The sequence below is a fragment of the Stenella coeruleoalba genome, assembly GCF_951394435.1.
Source record: "Stenella coeruleoalba genome assembly, chromosome: 3".
In the NCBI taxonomy this organism is placed as follows: Eukaryota; Metazoa; Chordata; class Mammalia; order Artiodactyla; family Delphinidae; genus Stenella; species Stenella coeruleoalba.
In genome coordinates this window covers 46,071,861-46,091,833 of record NC_137148.1, presented here as the reverse complement: position 1 = coordinate 46,091,833, position 19,973 = coordinate 46,071,861, and the positions used below count along the sequence as shown (strand labels likewise).

The 19,973-nt window shown below is 37.8% G+C and overlaps 1 protein-coding gene across 4 annotated transcripts in view; it reads left to right on the top strand.

Annotated features, from left to right (window-relative positions):
• Window positions 1-19,973, top strand: part of PDE4D (phosphodiesterase 4D) — a 723,544-nt gene that overhangs the window by 437,011 nt on the left and 266,560 nt on the right. Inside the window, exon 1 of one of the 4 annotated variants that reach the window (XM_079918763.1) lies at window positions 244-1,483. The exons of the other annotated variants lie outside the window; for them this stretch is intronic. Within the exon in view, the coding sequence (XP_079774889.1) occupies window positions 1,419-1,483 (65 nt within the window). The 5' untranslated portion in view covers window positions 244-1,418. Of the gene's footprint in view, window positions 1-243; window positions 1,484-19,973 lie in introns of those variants that run through there. 4 annotated transcript variants of the gene reach the window in all.

Here is a 19,973-nt window from a genome sequence, read left to right as displayed (position 1 = left end):
GCAGGGATTAGTCTTCACAATAAGAGATGTTGAGGTGTTATGATATAAGCTTCATTCCTTACTGAAGGACTGTTAGGAATTTGCAAACCCAGAGTCTTGGTATATATAAAGCAATGAAATTTGCATATGATTTTCAAAATGAAATAAGGTTTAGAAAACATTGTGCAAGAAAACAGCCTCAGTACATGTAGCCACTTGTCTAGCAGAAATTCATTAGATTTTTCAGTTTAAACATCACAGCATGACCTGATGCAACGTCGCCTGCTACGTTCTGTTGGATTTTTAAGAGGCAGTTGTGTCTCTACAACCAAACCCAAAGTGTGACATTTCATTAAATGGACTCAAAATGAACAGCTGCTAAGTTCCCCAAGTCCTCTCAACTTTGCTTTTGACTAGAAATTTTAGTTTTCAGTGCCAGACTTTGAGAAAATGATTTTTTTTTTTTGAGGGAGGATAAACAAGTCTGTGGAAAAGGGGTGTGTTCCTTATGAAGGTGCTCAGGAAATCTTACCCTGAATAACACAGACACCTCATTGCCCAGACGAGGAAATGGATTTATAAATTTTGAGATGTCTTCTGCCTGCTTGGCTGGTTTACACTCCAGGTCTCTGGTGCTATCTGCGGCGAAGCTTTATAAGTTTCAGCAATTGACGAGGCTGGCTGGGCGCCAGGTCTTTTTTTTTTCCCCCTCTCACTTCCCTGCGATGTTTTGAACTGCCTTCCTACAGACGTCATACAGCCCTTGAGGAATAGTTTCTGCCTGGTGAGATTGAATGATAGTTCTCATTCACAAAGGCTTGGAGTCAGATTCTAAGCAGGGGACACAACGGAAATTACGTTCACAGGTACAGCAGCGAGCCCAGCTCAAGTGTGGAGAGCTTTGTTCCCTCCATGACTTATTGGCTCCCCCCGGAGAAGAGTGTTTTCCTGTGGTCGCCCTGAAATGGAACTTCACTGACAGCTCTGTGGTGTTACTGTACCTCGCGGTCATTTTCGTTTCCTTTCTCTCTACCTGAGCACTTTTAGAGTGTCAGAAACCTTTAAACCTTTTATTGCGGAATTGTAAAAAGGATGCGATCAAGTGGCTCTTTCACTGTGTTGGTTGCCTTTGTGACCAGATGAAGAATAGATTCAAAATCCAGTTCCTCCCTTGGCAATGCAAAACAGAAAACAAACTGTCACTTAAGAACAGCCCGGTGCTGGCGTAAATTCGGTATGAAAGAGGAAAAAGCTCCTATGTCTTAGAAGCCTCCCTCAGTTCTGGACTGGAGGCAGGAGTTGGACTCCGGGAAATTTGGATTTCTTCAAACAACCTCCTTTGGAAATGGAGTATATTTCAAGCCATCTTTTTCAAAATACAGCTGAAATGTATTAATCAGAATACTTGAAGATTTTTTCTTTCTTTTTTTTCCTCCAAAATGAGCATTATTATGAAGCCAAGATCCCGGTCTACAAGTTCCCTGAGGACTTCGGAGGGAGTGTGGTAACGTGCTTTTCTCTCCTGCTTCTCCCCTTCTTTCCTTTTAAGATTGACGTAATAGTGGAGTATTTAGTAATTGCTGACTCGGAGCTTCAAGAGTTAAGTGTGATGTTAAGGCTTTGTAAGAAAGAGCACACTGTTGGTGACACTTTCATTCTCTATTTTGTGCCTGATTTTGTCTGTTTTAAAAACAGTGGCGCTCACACTTTTTTTTTTAACTCCACGTGGACCATAGCAATTCATCTGGTGACAATTTTTAGAAGAGGAAGGAAACTCGCAAAAAACGTTGGGAGTTTAGAAAATGAAAACTTGTCGTTTTTCACTGCCTGATCAGGCTGTGTGTTTTCTTATCTTTCTTGCCTGATGCAAGCAGGCTGGTAGTTGACAGTCTTTGTCATGGTCTTTAAAAGCAGTACCTTGGCTTTTAGCACATGTGTGTTAGCGTAATTAATAACGTCATATATTTTAATCATATGAACCAACTTGAATTTAACTATGACTAAATGTATATCAAGTTGCTTATCATTCAGGAATCTCCTACGTTTTATTTTGTTAGTATAGTGTTCCATGATAATTATGTTTTTTGGTAATTTTAGTGTTTTCATCCTAACAAAAAGTATGTTAATTTCAATTTATTGCAATATTTAATTCTACTATTTCCTCAATATTGTTTGATGTGGTCATACACACATGGTCCTTAAGGAATAGTTTCTCAATAAAGTAATTTTTGTGTCTAAAATAGTTATTTACAAAAATGTTTTTATGGCTGTTTCAGAGGTTAATTTTACTTTGTTTATCTTAGTGATTGATTGTAAATAAATAAATAAACTCACTTTTTGAAATGGAAATAATCCTTCAGACAGGAGAATTAAAAGCAATGATTGAAGGCAGGTGTTGGGGATAGAATGGAAGCAGGCAGGTAAAATGTATTACATATAATTATGTGAGCAGGCAAATACACAAATAAATACTTACGTTATTTGCATAAGGAATTCAGTCCACATTTATGTGATTGGGTAATCATTTGCTGTTATTGTACTAGTGTTTTCTAGGGGACTAGAATCAAGAGTTGTCCCTTCAGTGGTATTTCTGTGAGTTTTAATAAACTATAGATGCAGATTTCATCTCATATCACTTGTGATCTTTTAAATAAATATGTGCAATAAATTCCTCCTTGAGTTTATTTAAAGAAAAGGTTGCATCTGCAAACAAATTCGTATGGCTCTTTACACCAAGTAATAAATACTGGGAAATACTTAGAAACCTTCTATTAGTTACCATAGCTAATGTAAATCTCTAATATAAATGGGTGATCAGAATTTATAAAATTCACCTGTGATTTCTATCCTCTTCTATGTGAATAAATAGTATTTAACCAACCTATTTCTTATTTGTGCCTAAAATGCCGGGAGACATTTCCAAATTCAGGGTTCAATCAATCAGTAACAGTTAGTTCATTTCAGGAGTCTAGTAACATTGACATCCTTTACTCCTCCGAGAGTGTCATGGTCTGTTTTAATCCACAACTGCTCTATTTTATTATTCTAAATTATAAACGGTATCATCATAGATAAATAGGGCCACAATTCAAAGTATATTTTTAAAAATATTGATTTATGAATGTGTATATTGTTCCATTTAATTTTAAATAGTTTGCATAGTGTTTGGGTCAGAATGGTGTTTATGTAAGAAATAAATGTCTCTCTTTATGCTGATGATTCCTAATGGCACACTACGGAAACTCCCAGTTATTAATCTTACATCTGTCTTATTAATAATATGACTGTTTAGGTATATCACTGCTACCTCTAAATCATTTGACCTGAGATTGTAATTGCTGTAATTAGTTTAACTGTTTTATTATCCCTTTTATCATTCAAATTCTATGCACACATTTATTTATTTATATTTATATTTTTAAATAGTAGAATCTACATAGATTATACATCAAGTGTATAGAGGAAATATACATGTGTATGTGTATACGTATACATCTGATTAGGAGATTACATGGCAAACTCCTAATGATATTATATACCCTTCCTCTTAATTCATCTACTTAAAAAACACGCCTTACTTATAGTTAAAATTCTATTAATTTCCAAAAATAAGATTAAAATAATCCTGAAATTAATCTGTTTCCTGATTATATAATATTGTAAATATATATAAATTTAAAGTATTATATGACAAGAATATATACTAGGTAGCTTTTAGCACATCTTTTTTTTTTTACACCTTTATTGGAGTATAATTGCTTTACAATGGTGTGTTAGTTTCTGCTGTATAACAAAGTGAATCAGCCATACATATACATATATCCCCATATCTCCTCCCTCTTGTGTCTCCTTCCCACCCTCCCTATCCCACTCCTCTAGGTGGTCACAAAGCACCGAGCTGATCTCCCTGTAGCACATCTTTATATGTGTAGGTGTCTGTATATCTGGTAAACAACAATTTGCTCAGTGTCTAAGGTATGGCAGATAAGCATTCCAATACTGTACAGATGTGATTTTCTGAATAACATTGCTTCTCAGATCAATAACTGATTTCTCTTTTCTATTAACTCTCTCCTCCTAAGGTTATAAAAGTTCGGGCTGGCTGAGAATTCTTATTTTGGCCTCATGATCATAGTAAGAGTATTTGAGTAGACTAAAACTACTAGTTTTCTAATTGAGAATAAAAAGATGTAACAACAATAATATTTTGGAGGGAAAATTACTTATAACCCCCACTATCCCATCCTCAACTATTCTCATTTTTCACTTAACTTACATATCTTGAACAGTTGTAAATTCTGTGCTCTGCTTCTTCATTTACATGCCAGCGTGTACTTTTGTAATAATAATACTTCTAGCTTTCATTTTATTGAGTATCCCTTGTGAATGTGGACTCTGTAGAGAATTTTACATACAGTATCTTGTTTAGTCCTTATAACAAAATTGAAGGGAAGGAGTTGTTAACCCATATTTTACAGATGAAGAAATGAATCTAAGTGATAAAATAACTTGAACAGGGCCCTTTAACTGCCAGGGAGGGCTGGGATTGAACCCAAGTCAGTCTACTTCAGAAGCAGTGCTCTTTTTATTTCAGCATGTTGCCTCCCTCTGCTGTCTATCTAAGTATCATTTTTAATGACTGTAAAATTATTCATCTTGTGACTATATCTAAATGCACTAAAATATTTGGTTAGATATTGGGCTATTAAAGAAGTAAATTGGAAGTTGTCTTTTGATAGGTATGATAGCCTACAAAGTTTAAGGCTGATGTTGGGAATTGAAAAATGACTATTTGAAAAACCTTTGTAATTATTTTCTACTGGTAGAAAAGAAGGTTCTCTCTTCCCTATTAAAGAGAAATAAGAAGCAAAAGTCAGTGCTTCTCAGTTCTGAATAGATAGATCATCTTTCCAATGACATTAGCAAGTTTTACTTTGTTCTCTGCAAGCTCTGTAAGGCTTCAGGTAAGAAACAAGTACTATGTCTCAGACTTCGTATGAAGTTTCATACTGTTTTAAGTCAGCTTTGAAAAAGGTACAAAATCTTCCTTTTTACATCGTTTATCTTACAGGCCTTTGTAAATGGGAAGACAAATGGAATCTGCACACTTTCTGCCTGTTCAGGATACACTGACTTGGCTTAGGGAAGTGACTATTTTCAAGATTGGTTCAGAGTTTTGAACCTGCAATAAACTTTTTTGATCCTATTACCTAAGTTTGTATCATATCTGGTATATAATACACCTAGAGATAAACAGCTTTGAAGAGAAGTGGTTAAGATACCTTGAATATAATTTAAGACATAAAAAATGTTTTAATGCCAGGGAAGCACAGAGTGGATCACAGATGGGTTTACTCTTTAAAGTCATGAATTGTGAAATTCTCTGAGAAAGCCGTTTGTCCACTCTACGTCTAACTTGCTTTGTGTCCCTGGAGAAGCCACCTAGTCCCTCTATAGCCAGGTTTACTCACCTGTCAAATAAAGGGAATAAGCTAGATCAGTGAATTTCAAACATGTATTTTCAATGAACACTTTTTACAAATGATATGCTAATATAAATAAGGAAATGTGTACAAAACATTTAAAATTGTATGTTTATATTTGGTATATAGAGATAAATTTTTTAAAGTATATATGTATGGTATATATAAGTAAAAATCTATAAACATACATATAACAATAAAACAACCACTGAGCTAGCACCCTTACTCCCCACCCTTGCAGTACCTTTAAAGAGCTTTTTTGAAAACCACTTTGCAGATAAACTACTATGATCCCTTATAGTTCTACTTTCTGTAGTGCTACACTGCCACTGGAGAGTCATTTGTGTTTTCCGTATCCCTTTGTGGACTGGGATAAACTTGCTGGTAATTAAACTTCCTGGGAAGTTCAAATAACAACAGTTCAAAGACTTGAAAGACTTTAACATTAGGGGAAAATTCTCATTTCTGGGAAATCACAGAAGAGTTATAGTTAAGATCCACTCATTTTATTTAGCATCTTATTTTTTACAAATCTATTTTAAACTTGTTTTGGGTGGGAAAATATTTGTTTATTACATATACAGATAGTGGACGTCAGGAATACAGCATGGCAGTTGATAAAGAAATGCTGAATTGGTATTGAATTGTTTAGAAGAAAGGTGTTTCTTTAGTTTGGGTATTGACAAAATGGGGTTTTCAACCACTTTTTCTATCATGTCACTGGTGACTAAAGGTCATAGGTTAAATTGCCCTGTGCAGCACTCTCCTTAGCTACACTGCAATCTATAGCCTCCACATGAATAGAACTGGCTGTGGCTATGTGTGCAGCAACACTTACTCCGACCTGTAACTCTACTCTTTTCTTCCCCAACACCATGGTGTTTGCCCCATCACTAAAACCTGCCTTTCAGCATAGGTTTTTACCTAATAAGGTCTTATTAGTCCCTCTGTCAGTCATTCCAATCATGTAGTGAATTTTATCAGAAGGAGTGAAGATATGAACGCAATCATGGGTATAGGAGTAGTTAGTCATGGATCCATCCAACTGTTACTAGCAAGATTGAGTAAAGTAGATTCTACTATGAAGCTGAAGAGGTTCAAGGAGATTTTCCTTAGGGAAAGATGCCTGAGAGATGTGTATAAATATTCTGAATAATAGAAATACTAAACATATAGAATTGCAAAAGCCTGGATAAAGGTAACAAGACTGGGACCTGGTTGCTATTAACTAGGTTGGTGAAGAATATAGTCAGAAAGAAAGCACAGTCTTAATGAAAAGCCAACGTAGATTTTTAACGGAGCTCCTCCAGAGATTATCCAACTTCTCAAGAGATAAAACAGAGGTGTTTTGTCTCTTGAGAAGATATATTAGAAAATGGATACTAGAAGTAAAGGATGCTCTAGCCAAAAGCACCAAGTCTCTCCAGGGATCCGAGCCTACAGGAAGCCTGGGGTATCACAGAGGCACAAAGACCAAAGACAGTGAGCCTGGATAAGGCACTATTAAGTGTAACCACATAAACGTAACTAATGGGAGGCCATGCCTGTGATGTGTCTCAGCTCTCTAAATGCCTTGCTCTGTGGTCAAGTTTGGCCTAAACTCGGAAGTCCTTCAGAAGGATGGAGAATAGGTAGAAGTCCAGAACCTATGGATGCAGCTCTTAGCATAACAGGGGAGGTATGAATGATATATGTTCATTATCTACCTTCAGCCTTCCGTGGGGGTTGGCTCTCCTAGGAGCATCCTGGGTGATGCGTGAGGGTGTGAAATGGGGAAGCTAAGCTAAGTTGCTCTTCAGAGAAAAGTGAGAAACAATAAGGGAAAGATTGTGGGAAAGAGCTGAAGAAATGGTTAGAGAAGTAAGAGGGATGGTCAGAGGGGAGGCCGGAAGAACCCCATCCCATTTTGAACCAGACATCCACCATCTGGCACCCTGCCCTGTTTAATTACACTGCCACCTTCTGGCAAAAGCTCCGATAATGAACTCGAATGTGGTAGTGGGGTTTTCTTGTTTGTTTGTTTTTGGGGGGGGTTCTCCCCCTCATCTCAGCACTAAGAACTTCTGCCAAAGGATACAGAGAGTCAACTTCAAGTCTTTCCATTTCTCTGTTAGGTGAGGGAAAACAAGAAATTAAAAAACTAGAAACTAGGCGTAGAATATATGCACACCAGGATTACAGCTTCCAAAGCTTCCCTACTGGAAAAGTGCTGATGTTTTAAAACCTGCACAGTTCTGACGTTTTGTTTATATCTAATACTAGTCTCCCTTGCTTAAATTTTAACTTATTTCTTCCTAGTTATCAGGGGTAGTGAATCAGTAGTTAAGCAGATTCTCCTTTATGGTATTTGAAAACTGCTAGTAAGTGACTTCATGGTCTTTTTTCATTTTATATTGCAAAATATTCATTCTGAATTGTAGAGATGGCACCAGTGTGACTTGTTAAAAGAAAGGTTTCATAAAACATAGTTTCAATATGTAATTGTTTTCAAGCCTCCCATTGTGCCTAATTCTCTGTCCTGTTTAAAATACATTCAAGTTAAGAAATTCAACTTTCTAAAATGAATACGTATGAAATATTCATGTATATATGCAATACAGAAAATAATCATTCCTAACATCCATGATTTCATTCCACTGCAGTGTGGTACAGAATTTCTTCTTTGTGTCAAGGAATTTATATGACCGATACTATTTTAGTTAGGATAAATTCCTGCAGAATGTGTCAACTTTTAACCAATGGCATTCTGGCATACAGACAGCCACTGCTGTAATGTTTCATCTGATACAGCTTTGTCGTGGAACAGCAGGTAACTGATTGGCAGCTAGATCACCAGCTAGCTAGGACAGCAGCTCCTAAGTCTATAGTGGTAATTGGAGTGGTGACCATTGTAATGAGGACAGCTGTACAATATTGAGCACCTACTGTTTGTCAGACACTGGACTTGGTGCTGTACCTGATGTAGCTCATTATGTCTTCATAACAACTATATGAGACAAAACTTGTATTTAAATAGCAGTGCTGAAGGAAACATGGTCTAATTCTAAATCCCACATTTGTTGTTGTTGTTGTTCTTGTTTTATTTGCTTTTCCCCACTATCTCCACTGCTTTGGCCGCCCATGGTTCTGCCTCCTGGCATTCCAAAAGTGGTCAGTAGGCTGCTGCTTTATACCTTTCCTTCCTGTCCTAGATTGTTCAAGTTTCTCCTTTTAACCATGTGCAACTCAAGAACAAATATCTTTGTATTTTTCTGCCTTCTTTCTCAAGATTTGCACACAAGCCTTCCACCATCGACCATAGAGATGGATGGAGAAGTAGAAAATGGACTTTGACCCAGATTCGTTCTCTAGAGATCTCGCTAGTTCCTGATGCGTTCAATTTATTGACCCTCTCCCCCTGGTCAGACTATAAATTGCACTATCTTCCTCTCTGGCACTGGACCAATGATTAGAACCATAAAATCTTGGAAATGAATGGGACTACAGAGAATAAACTATAATCTAATTCTCCCCACCCCTGACCATATTTCGGAAGTGGACAAGTTTTGCTTAACATTTCTAGTCAAGTAGGGTCAAGAAAAATGGTTAGAAACAATGTCAATGATTTTGTGGCAACAGATTTTGTTGGAGAAATATTTTCTAAAAACAAACGTGAAGTTTGAGGTGAAATAGAGAGCTAAAACTTTGTCAGCCAAATGTGTGAAATCATTTCTATTTATAATTTGTATGGGATTTTAATGTAATTCTTAAACTTATATTTGTAAAGTTAGCTAACACTATGATAATTCTGTCATAACTTCTCAAAAAATTGGATTGGAGGAATATGTACGGAGAGGTGTGGCAGATGAGACCTCAGCGATCTCCTGAAGGAAATTTAAGACAGTGCTTAGACCAAAGTCCTGCCCAGATAACTGAACTCTGATCACTACATTTTTTGGAAGCCACATAGCTAATTAAGTTGCTAAAATCCATGTCTTGAAATTGTAACTTCACTCCTCTCTGTTCTCCTAATATAGTCTTCACAGAAATAAAAATCGTGGTAATTGTTATTTACTAAGTGCTTCTGTGTGGCAGGTACCAGGCTGTGCATTTGACAAGAATTATCCCATGAAGTCCCCATCATAAATCCTGTGAGGCACCCATTCTTATCATTCCTCATTTTATAGGTTAGTGAGGCAGACTTGCTTGCCCAATGTTGCGTGGTAAATAAGAGAATTTCATGGAGTCACATGCTTTTTAAAATTATTAAATGTTACCTTTAGTAATGATATATATGTTAATATGTCAAATGAGTTAACTCAATTAAAATTGATTAAAGTCCTTAGCACAGTAGCTGATTCCTCGTGAGTACCAGGAAATGTTAGCTTGTATTACGCATTTTTCAAGTTTGTATATTAGTGGTACTTTCTGAATAGTCAAGAACTGTAAGTGTGAAACTGATTCAGTCTATAAGAGCTTCTTTTCCATAAGGCAGTCTTCTTGGGCACACCTCAAACGGAGCACTTATTCAGAAGCTAGGTATTCTGGATAAATCCCATTCACGCTGTGATTCAAAGAAGATTTACTTCTATTCAGGTGGGTGGATCAAAGAAGTAAACTACATAGAGAGGGTGGCAGAATAAGAAGTAATCAGTTGAAAGCTAAAATACCTCTGATCTAGTTATTTAAAAATTGGTCAGAATCCTCTAGGGCAGCAGTCCAGGCAGGGGGTTAATCTCACAGGAATGGCTGGGAGCCTGGACTTCATCCGTAGATGCATCTGTGTAAAGACTTTCTCCATGTAACCTTCCTACTTGGAGCCTCCTGGTGGTTCTGTGTTACTCTATCTCACTGCCAGGCCTTCCCTACCTCTCTAGATCCCTTGCTCCTCTTGTCCTGACATGCATTCTGGGTTGTGTAATTCATAGATTGTTATCTCCTAATTCACAGATTGTTAACCTCTGTAGCCTGCTTCTACTCCTCCTGAAGCAGATCCCAGACTGGGTAGGACTCCTATTTAGTTTATCCTGCCATCCTGGCATAGCAGAAAAGGTCTTAAGCCTCTTTCTCCATCTGTTTCTAGAAAGACAACAGGCACAAAAGGGATCTGGTTAGAAGATCTGTTTCTATGGCCCAGAGTATGATTGCTTCAGGATGAGCTGAAGAGCATAGAGGCTAGAAATGTAGTGAGTCCAGTGGTTTCGTGAGAGCAGTTAATTAGTATTCCATTGTCTCTGGTATCTACTTATTTTATTATGAGTAGTTACCAATAAAAATGTGTAAAAATATTACTTGGTTATAATTAACAACTGTACATTGGGTTAAAAAGTGTGATTGAGGGTGCAGTTAACCACCTTGAGGGAAAAACCTGGGTCACTAAAGATTCCCTGAATCTCTGCTTGGAAAAAATATTCCTAATTATTTATCTGAGTCCTTTTGTTAAAATTGCATCTAATTGTATATGAATCAGTGTTTCCATGGTAATGTAAAAGACGGAAAGCAGCAAACTTGCTGTTAGCAAACATGCCTTTATAAAGGTGTGATTATAATTGGGAAAATCATTTTACATACATAGGGGTGAAATTTTACCCTGACCTAGAAATACATTGAAATTTGTCCTTAACTGTAAGGTCTTTCTCATGTAAATAACAAAAGAATTAGCCAGTCCTCATTGTTTAAAAGCAAGGTGGCTTATCGTTTTCATCTGTGGTCAGTTAGTAGTAGCCACATGGAATGAAGTACTGGGAGCTGCACTAGGACTCAGAAGAGGCGCTGCCATCAATTGGTGATGCCACCGGAGAGACGAGGAGCATCGTGTGGCTGTTTGCCATTTAAGTGGCCCTGGTGATCTCATAATTCTTTTTTTTTTCCCGGTACGTGGGCCTCTCACTGTTGTGGCCTCTCCGGTTGCGGAGCGCAGGCTCCGGACGCGCAGGCTCAGCGGCCATGGCTCACGGGCCTAGCTGCTCCGCGGCATGTGGGATCTTCCCAGACCGGGGCACGAACCCGTGTCCCCTGCATTGGCAGGCGGACTCTCAACCACTGCGCCACCAGGGAAGCCCTGATCTCATAGTTCTTTATATCTAAACTCTGCCATTAAATTTGCATGCAAATGAAGTTGTATCAAAAGCAGGATTTGTACATCCATACAAATGTGCGTGTATACTTTTTAGAAATTTTTGACATGTTTTTGGTCATTTGTCACCTATGAAAAACATGTGTGCATATCATAAACCATAACAACTCTTTTTGGATGTTGCAAACCAGAAAAAGAAAGAAAGACAAATTAGTAATTCTGATTATCAGTGGCTACCTTTATAATCACCATCCAGATTAAAAATAATGCTACCAGTAACCCTACAGCCACCTCTGTGCCCCTTTCAGCCACTGCCCATCAGCACCAGGTATAACAACTATCCTGATATCAAAAAGCACAGAATACTATTTTCTACTTTTCAATGTTATGTAAAAGGAGTAATGCAGTTTGTAATACTATTTTTGTGGCTGGTTGGGTTTTTTTCCCCTGCAAATTAGGTGTTTGAGCGTTTATCCCACGTTGATGTAGTTGTATGTAGTTCATTCATTCTCACTAATGTATAGTTAATTAAGCAAACTTTTGTTTGAAATATAAATTCAGGGCAAAAATTATTTATGCTAATTGCTTAGATCACAGTTTGGTATATAGGACTATATGCGCATTTAAAACTGTTTGCAATTTACCGTAATCATTTGAATACAATTTCATGTGCAAACTCTGTTGCTTAAATTCACCCTCAATGGACGTTTCTTCTGGGAAGCCTTCCTAGCCTCCCCATTCAGAATGAAAATGCCCTTCTATGTGTTCTCAGGAGACTGGGTCCATTTCTCTAGCACAGCTCTTGAAGCATTGCAACAATGGTCAGCTTTCTTGCCTGCCTGTCCTCTGGGACTGTGAGTGGGTTGTAGGGTAGACTGGGTTTATTCATCTTTGTACCTGTGCACCCAGCACAGTGCTCGTCCCATCAGCAGCATTCCACATCTGTCTGGTGCATGCAGAGAGAACGGAGAGTGGTTTTACATCACCAAGAAAACGTTCCAATCTGTTTTTATGTTTAATTTTCTTTTAATAGATGGCACTCTGCTAGGGATTGTACTGAGTGAGTTGTGGAGACAGAATTTACTCTCTGGGGCAAGGAATTGTAAAGTATTAGATCGGGGAGGACGTTTGCCTGTTTCCTGTGGGCTTCACCCTTAGTTTCCCACTTTCACTAGTAATTCCAGCCTCAACACTTTTCCTCATTCCCTCATGAGTCTCCTGTTCTAGAATCTACACTTCCCAGTTTTCCTCAACATCTTCTCCTTGCCTGAGTGACTCATCTCAGTACCATCAACTAGTCGTGAATGGCTCGTACAGATGCTGATGTGTGTTGCACACGTTAATCAGCCAGTTGACGTGGCTGACCTTCTCTAACTCTATCAATGCAGTGGTCTCTCCATCTGAGACACCTGCTGGGAGTGAGGACCACGACCACCACTTCAGGCTCACCCCAGCTTCATTGTCAGCCTTTTGAAACCAAACACAGCTGTCCCATCAGACAGACTCCGTAGCTGGGATGCTGAGTCAGAGACCCAAGTGTGGCCTAGAGCCCTAACAAATGGAGTTGAACTCTGACCTCCAAAGTCAGGGTTAGCGTTCCTGCCTGGATTATGCACTTTTCCCACTATTAAGTTGCTTTTAGCTTTACCACCTAGATTTAAATTTTTTGGAATGCTAAGAAATTAAGGCCTAATCCTTAGTAATTGAGAAAGTGATTTGTTTTTAGTGTCAGACAAGATCATTTTCTAGACACTCGACCATGTAATCTGATTCTGTAGCTTAAAATGTATAGTCCTTAAAGAAGAGTTTTCTTTCTGTAGCTTTTATTAGTTGCAAAAGTAAACATGCATTTTTTTAATACTTTATTTTTTTAATTAATTAATTAGTTTTATTTTTTTGGGCTGCGTTGGGTCTTCGTTGCTGCATGCGGGCTTTCTCTAGTTGCAGCGAGCAGGGGCTACTCTTTATTGTGGTGCATGGGCTTCTCATTGCAATGGCCTCTCTTGTTGCGGAGCACGGACTTTAGGCGCACGGGCTTCAGTAGTTGTGCCTTGCGGGCTCTAGAACTCAGGCTCAGTATTTGTGGTGCACGGGCTTAGTTGCTCCGCAGCATGTGAGGTCTTCCCGGACCAGGGCTCAAACCCATGTCCCCTGCATTGGGAGGCGGATTCTTAACCACTGCGCACCAAGGAAGTCCATCGTGCATTTTTCATTGCTTCACTTAACGGTGTTTATTAACTCAGTTCTACACCAGGCACCCTGATGGCTCTTAGAAAGACACTGATGAAGTATTAGCCCTCACATTCATAAAATTTCCAATCCAGTGACTTTCTAAACTGTTCCTGTGGGGCAGAGGATTTCTACTTTAACATTTTTCTATATCCCTGGTATATTTTTTACTTTCATGATAAAAGTACATTTATAGTTTAAAAGTGGCTCAGTTGCTGTCAAAAATCCCGTGGTGAGCAGAATAATTTAAAAACCTCACTGCTTAAATTTGGGGTGGGGTTATATAAAATAAATCTGGAATATTTGATTTTTTTTAAACCAAATATTTTCCCTGAGCTAGAGGGATATTTTCATTCTAAGTAAATTGTTTATTCACTCACCTCCTAACAAGGCCATGTCAGCCAAGTTAAATATTTAAGTTCATTTTATTTAAATAAGTTTTAAAACCAACAGATTTCTTTCATATTTAGATGAATTTAGCTTTTAATTTTGCAAACAGAAAATATATAAACTAGGGAATTTTAATGTATAGAGGAAGAGAACATGAGAAGGGAGCATCAGAAAAATAGGAAGAAATGAAGTTTAAACAAAAATAACTCAGGTTGACATTTGACGTAGTTTAATTTATTGCCAAAATGTGTGTCTTCACAGATAATCTCCAGGAGACTTTAGTGTTTATAGGTCCTAGTTAAGTTTTGAAAAATGTTTGAGGGCTCTATTTCACTAATAAGGGAAATAAACTTATCCTTTCCACAAATGACTGCTACTAGCTTCTTTGCCAGCTCTGTAAATAAACTCATTTTACTGTTACCATGGTTGAGTGCAGTTATATTCCTTTAAACATCTTGCATAATCCGTGGCTTCAACTGCATTAATCTAACTAAGGTCATGTCATCAAATAGGGATCTAACAGGAGCTTTGGAAAGAACTGTCCAAGACCAGATTCCATATTGAAATCAGAAGAAAATGCCATTCATGTCTCACTGTAGTTCAGTGTAAAGGATTTGCCCCTAGTGATTACAGCTGCCATACAAGGGGACCACACAACAATGGAAAACCTGTTTGCCAACAAAATATCAAAGTATTATCAGACTTTCACAGTGAACCATATTATTACATTATTTCCATCAAAAATCTGGACTACTGGTATTTTTGTGCAATTATAACAGCTCTGGCTGTATATTAACTAGTTTTGAACTCAGTCTGACATTAGAACCTACCCCATTTAGTATACTGTAACTTTTCAGTACATATTGTGGGCAATTCCATAAATAACTTTTATAAACTTTAGCCAGTAGTCAGAAAAACTATAAGATTTTGTTTATAAACTTTATAAAGTTTATTTATAAGATTTTAATTAAATTACAAATTAATTTCTCACTTGAATCTCCTGCTTCTCCCAGCATTATACCTTTGGTCACCCCTTCTTAAATGACTAGTTTTGAAATTGGTTTTTCTTTTCTACTTCTAGTTTTGTTCTGTTGGTGATTTGACTTCCTTTGTAAACTGTTGGTAATTTCATGTATAAAGCACAGATGTTCATTCTTTTAAATTTCACCCATGTGTCGTACCCTAATAGTCATAAATTTCCAATACACAGAGCAACATTTTAGATAATTTACTTCAATAAACTAGATAATTTATTCAAAGCACCAAACCTGTTTGCTTCCATGATTCATGCCATTTTTATGTGAGTGAATGTATACACAAGAGATGGGTAAAGTATGAATACAGACCTATACATGCAAGCCTGGACTTCCCCACATCTTTAAAGTGCTAAATTCCCTTGGTGCCAATCCCTCAAGGCATTTCATGTTCGCTCAGCTGCTTCCTGAATATTGCATAGGTATAACCAACCCTGTAAATTTCAAATTCACATAAAGAAGCTCTAGCCTTCAAAGCAAGACTTAATTGAATACCAAATGAATACCTATTGTTTTCTGAAATATTTCTGAATAAAAATTGCTTTTAAAGTCTTCTTTGACTTTCTGTATTCTTTCTTAAAATATTTATTTATTCATTCATTTATTATTTTTGGCTGCGTCGCGGACTTCTCTCTAGTTGTGGCATGCAGGCTCCAGAGCTCCAGAGCGCGAGGGCTCAGTAGCTGCAGTGCACGGGCTTAGTTGCCCCGTGGCATGGGGGATCTTAGTTCCCCGACCAGGGATCAAACCCGCGTACCCTGCGTTGGAAGGTGGATTCTTAACCACTGGACCGCCAGTCCCTGACTTTCTGTATTCTTTAGTGCCCAAATTGGAATGTCACCCTATTTGAAGAGAGAAAAAAAAAAATCTCTCAGGACAATCTTTTTAAATGGGTGACAATCTGTTCTGGCTAAGAGAGAGTACATTCAGTAGTCTGATAAAAGCAAAGGTAGTGCCTTGCATATCAACTCATGTTGGAACTTGTGATTTCCTATAAAGTTTGCTGGGAAAGGAAGTTCAATCCATGAAAACTTCTATAGTGTTTGGTCTCAATCCTAGCGATTTCTGATTCAGTATAGCATCCTGAATAAATTCATCCATACTGGTGGGGAGAAAGAAATATTCCTTGTAAAATATGAGTTGTGAGTAAGAGGAGTAATCGTTAGAAAATAAGGGCCGAGACGCAAGAGGGAAGAGATATGGGAACATATGTATATGTATAACTGATTCACTTTGTTATAAAACAGAAACTAACACACCATTGTAAAGCAATTATACTCCAATAAAGATGTTAAAAAAAAGAAAAGAAGGGCCAGTCCCTCAAAATAATTCTGGTGACTTAAGACAGGTTTGGAGAGGGACTCTGAGTAACTTGGAGTTGCTTTTACTGGTAGGTGGGTAGGTGGAAAGTTATGCTGCATATAAAGATATTTAATCTGGAATCTTTGAGAGAAAGTCAGTTCTTTTTTTCTCAGGTATCTAAGAAACGCTTTATCCATTTTACAAAAAGAAATCAAAAACACTTAGAAAGTTTGACGTAGCCTGTTTAAGCTTCCTGCGCAAGGAGTAGACCAGATGTCACGTTCTTAATGGCTCTATAGCTACTCTTTTTTGTTCCATGTAAAAGTTAATGGCTAGTTTTAAACCTTGAGATCACTTAGATGTGAGACCTTATCTGCTTTACTTCATTCAAAGTATTTCTATTTCTTTAGACCCTAGGAAAACACAGCATATGGCATCATAGAGCTGAAACTCGAGGAAGTTTGGAATTGCCAACAATAGGTCATGGGGAGATGGGGAGGGTCCTGAACTCAGGTCAAGTTCAAAACTAGGCTCCTCCAATTACAAGCTGGGTGATCTTGGACACAGGGAAAAACAACCCTTGGAGTTCCTAGAAAGACTTCATAGAAAGTGCTTTCTTGGCACAAAGCTGGGCACACAACAAACCAAATAAGTGTTAGCCAGCTTATTATGATTAGGAGGGGAAAACTCCTAATAATGTTTTCTTGTTTCTGTTTTAATCTTAGTTTTCATGTTAGTTTAGACTCAAGTTACTCTTTGATACAAGTTATTGTTTGAGGCTGTAAGAATTTTGGCCATTTAACAAAATGGTATAAGATACGACATGTATATAATCTTTCACAAGTGAAATGATAATGGAAATTTTACTGAAAAAAATGTCATAACAGCGCTAGGTAAAATCTAATTATTGTTTAATATGAAGATGAATACATGTAAATCTTTGCTTGATCTAAACTTATTATTCTATTAAATAAATTTACATGAATATGGAGTAAATCAACCTCACTTCCAGCTAAATCTAGCCTGAAGCCTTCTTTGACATAGCCCTCTTAAAAATAGATATTATTTTCTAAATATTACAGTATTTAGAAATATGTTACTTTGTTCTGTGCTTAAACATATGTAAGTTACATTTTAATAGTAGTCTACAATGATGCCACAAGAAGATAGAGATATAAAATGCTTTTTTATGAGAAATAGTTCAACCAGGCTTTTTGTTTAGGACAGTTTGCTGTAGTTTTGTGTAGGGTAGTTTCTATAAATTTCTATACAGACAAATACATATTTGGTCTCTTCTATGTGCCAGGCGCTGGGGATGCATTGGTACTTCCCTCCCTTCATGGATCTTACTGAGTAAAACTAATTATTTTTAATTATGTTTAATTAACAAATCAAATGATTCCCAGTGTGGTAAGTGCAGTGAAGAGCATACTACACAGAGGACTAAATTAATGTCTGTGTGTGTGCGTGTGTGTGTGTGTCCTGGAGATGTACTTTAGTTGGGTGGTTGGGGAAGCTGAGAACTGAAGGAACCCGTCAAGTAAAACAAGGGGAGAAGAGGATTACCTCATTTATATGGGCCTCACATTCAGATTTCCAGTGAAAGTTGGAAATCTTGAAATGATGGGTTCCCCACTGTCAATCCTTGGTTTTGGTCTTTGGCTGGGTTCTTTTCTAGCACCAGCCTAACCTCAGGTGCTAGAATGTTCTTGAGAGTCCCGGTGGGCTGAGGTCAGAGAAAGTGAACATGCTTAGGGATGGAAGGAGAGCCTTCTGGAGTAAAGGTGCCCCCAGGGTGATATGCAGCTACGCATTTCCCCTCTTAATACAAAGTTTAAGAGCCCCCCAAGAGTTGACTTGCTAGGATTGGAAAGCATTTTTTATTAGGCTTAAGATTTTCATTGCCTTGCAATGCCTCTCCCAGCCAAGGAAACTATAGAAATTCCAGGAATCACTAAGAACTACTTAGCCCTGTGATCACACTTAAAACATAACACTAGCATCTGTGTTTCCTTATGGCAGATTTACCTGTATTTTAGGTAACAAGTTGCTGTTGAATTTTCTCTTGCTATGAGTTCGTAGATTTCAGTGTTCTAATACCTCTGTGGGCTAAATTTAAAGTTTGAATTCAAATCGTAATTGGTAAATGGATATATGTGTGTAAAAACATGGTTCCAGCAACTGGTTAGAATAATTTGCCCAGAGGATATAATGTTGGCCTTCAGCTGACAGGAGGGTGTGTCCACCGTGACAACATGAATAGTGCAAAAGACAGAAGTTCTAACTGGTAAGACTGCTCGAGACATAAGTCGTGTTCTTTTCCCTGCCACCCTTAAGTATTTCATGAATGGGTTCTATCAGCTTCAGACAATGAGTACACTGAAACCCGTCACAAATTATCACCACAGTCATCATCCTGTGCTCATCCTCCAAGTTCTCAAGTACTTCCTGGATCAAAAAAACAACAAAATAATGACAAAGACAACAATAACCAAAAATAAGTAAATTAAGGTCTTAGTGTGAAATATAGCATATTGCATTCTAATTCTTTTGACAACCTAATGTTTATTAAAGGTATATGTATAACTCTCTGTTACTCTGTCAACCATAAGAGTTTGTTAGTTAGTATCTACTATTCCTTGACCATAGTGAATAACAGTTTCCTTTGCCCAGCTATGTCTATTTAAGTAGAGATGATAATGCAGCTAAGAAGAACCACTCAAAAACAACTCCAAAATGAGCCAGAGAGAGTGGAAGGAAAAAAAGGGGAGAATGCATCCAAACATAGCCCTGAGTTCCATGGACACTCAGTAATATCTCTTTGCACCATCAAAATTTCACACACTTAAATTTTACCACATTTTCTGCTGCCCTGATGCTTTCCGTTTTTTTGATGACGGTTTTGCCTTCTTGGAATTCAAATAGTCTAATCGGGTCTTGACAGTTGATGTTTATCTTAATTGAAACTGAGATTTTCTTCATCCTTTTTCTCGGAGACTCCTACTTTGAGGCTGAAAGGTCACTTGAAATGTGCACAGCATTTGGGAAACCACAGAATGAATTCAAATAAATTCATGCCTATTAAAAGGAGGCCTCTCGGGGGCTTCCCTGGTGGCGCAGTGGTTGAGAGTCTGCCTGCCGATGCAGGGGACACGGGTTCATGCCCCGGTCCGGGAAGATCCCACATGCCGCGGAGCGGCTGTGCCCGTGAGCCATGGCCGCTGAGCCTGCGCGTCTGGAGCCTGTGCTTCGCAACGGGAGAGGCCACAACAGTGAGAGGCCCGTGTACTGCAAAAAAAATTAAATAAATAAATTAATTAATTAAAAAAAGAGGCCTCTCTTGCTCGCGTTCCAGAGCTTATGTAGAATAAACCATTTGGGTTTTGTCTGAATTTATTTTCAAAGGACCTTATTGTGCTGCTTCTTTAATGCTCTCATGACAGAAAATGGGAAAATTCTCAATTTTCATTTAATCTCTTTCAGAAAAATGCATTTTGCTCA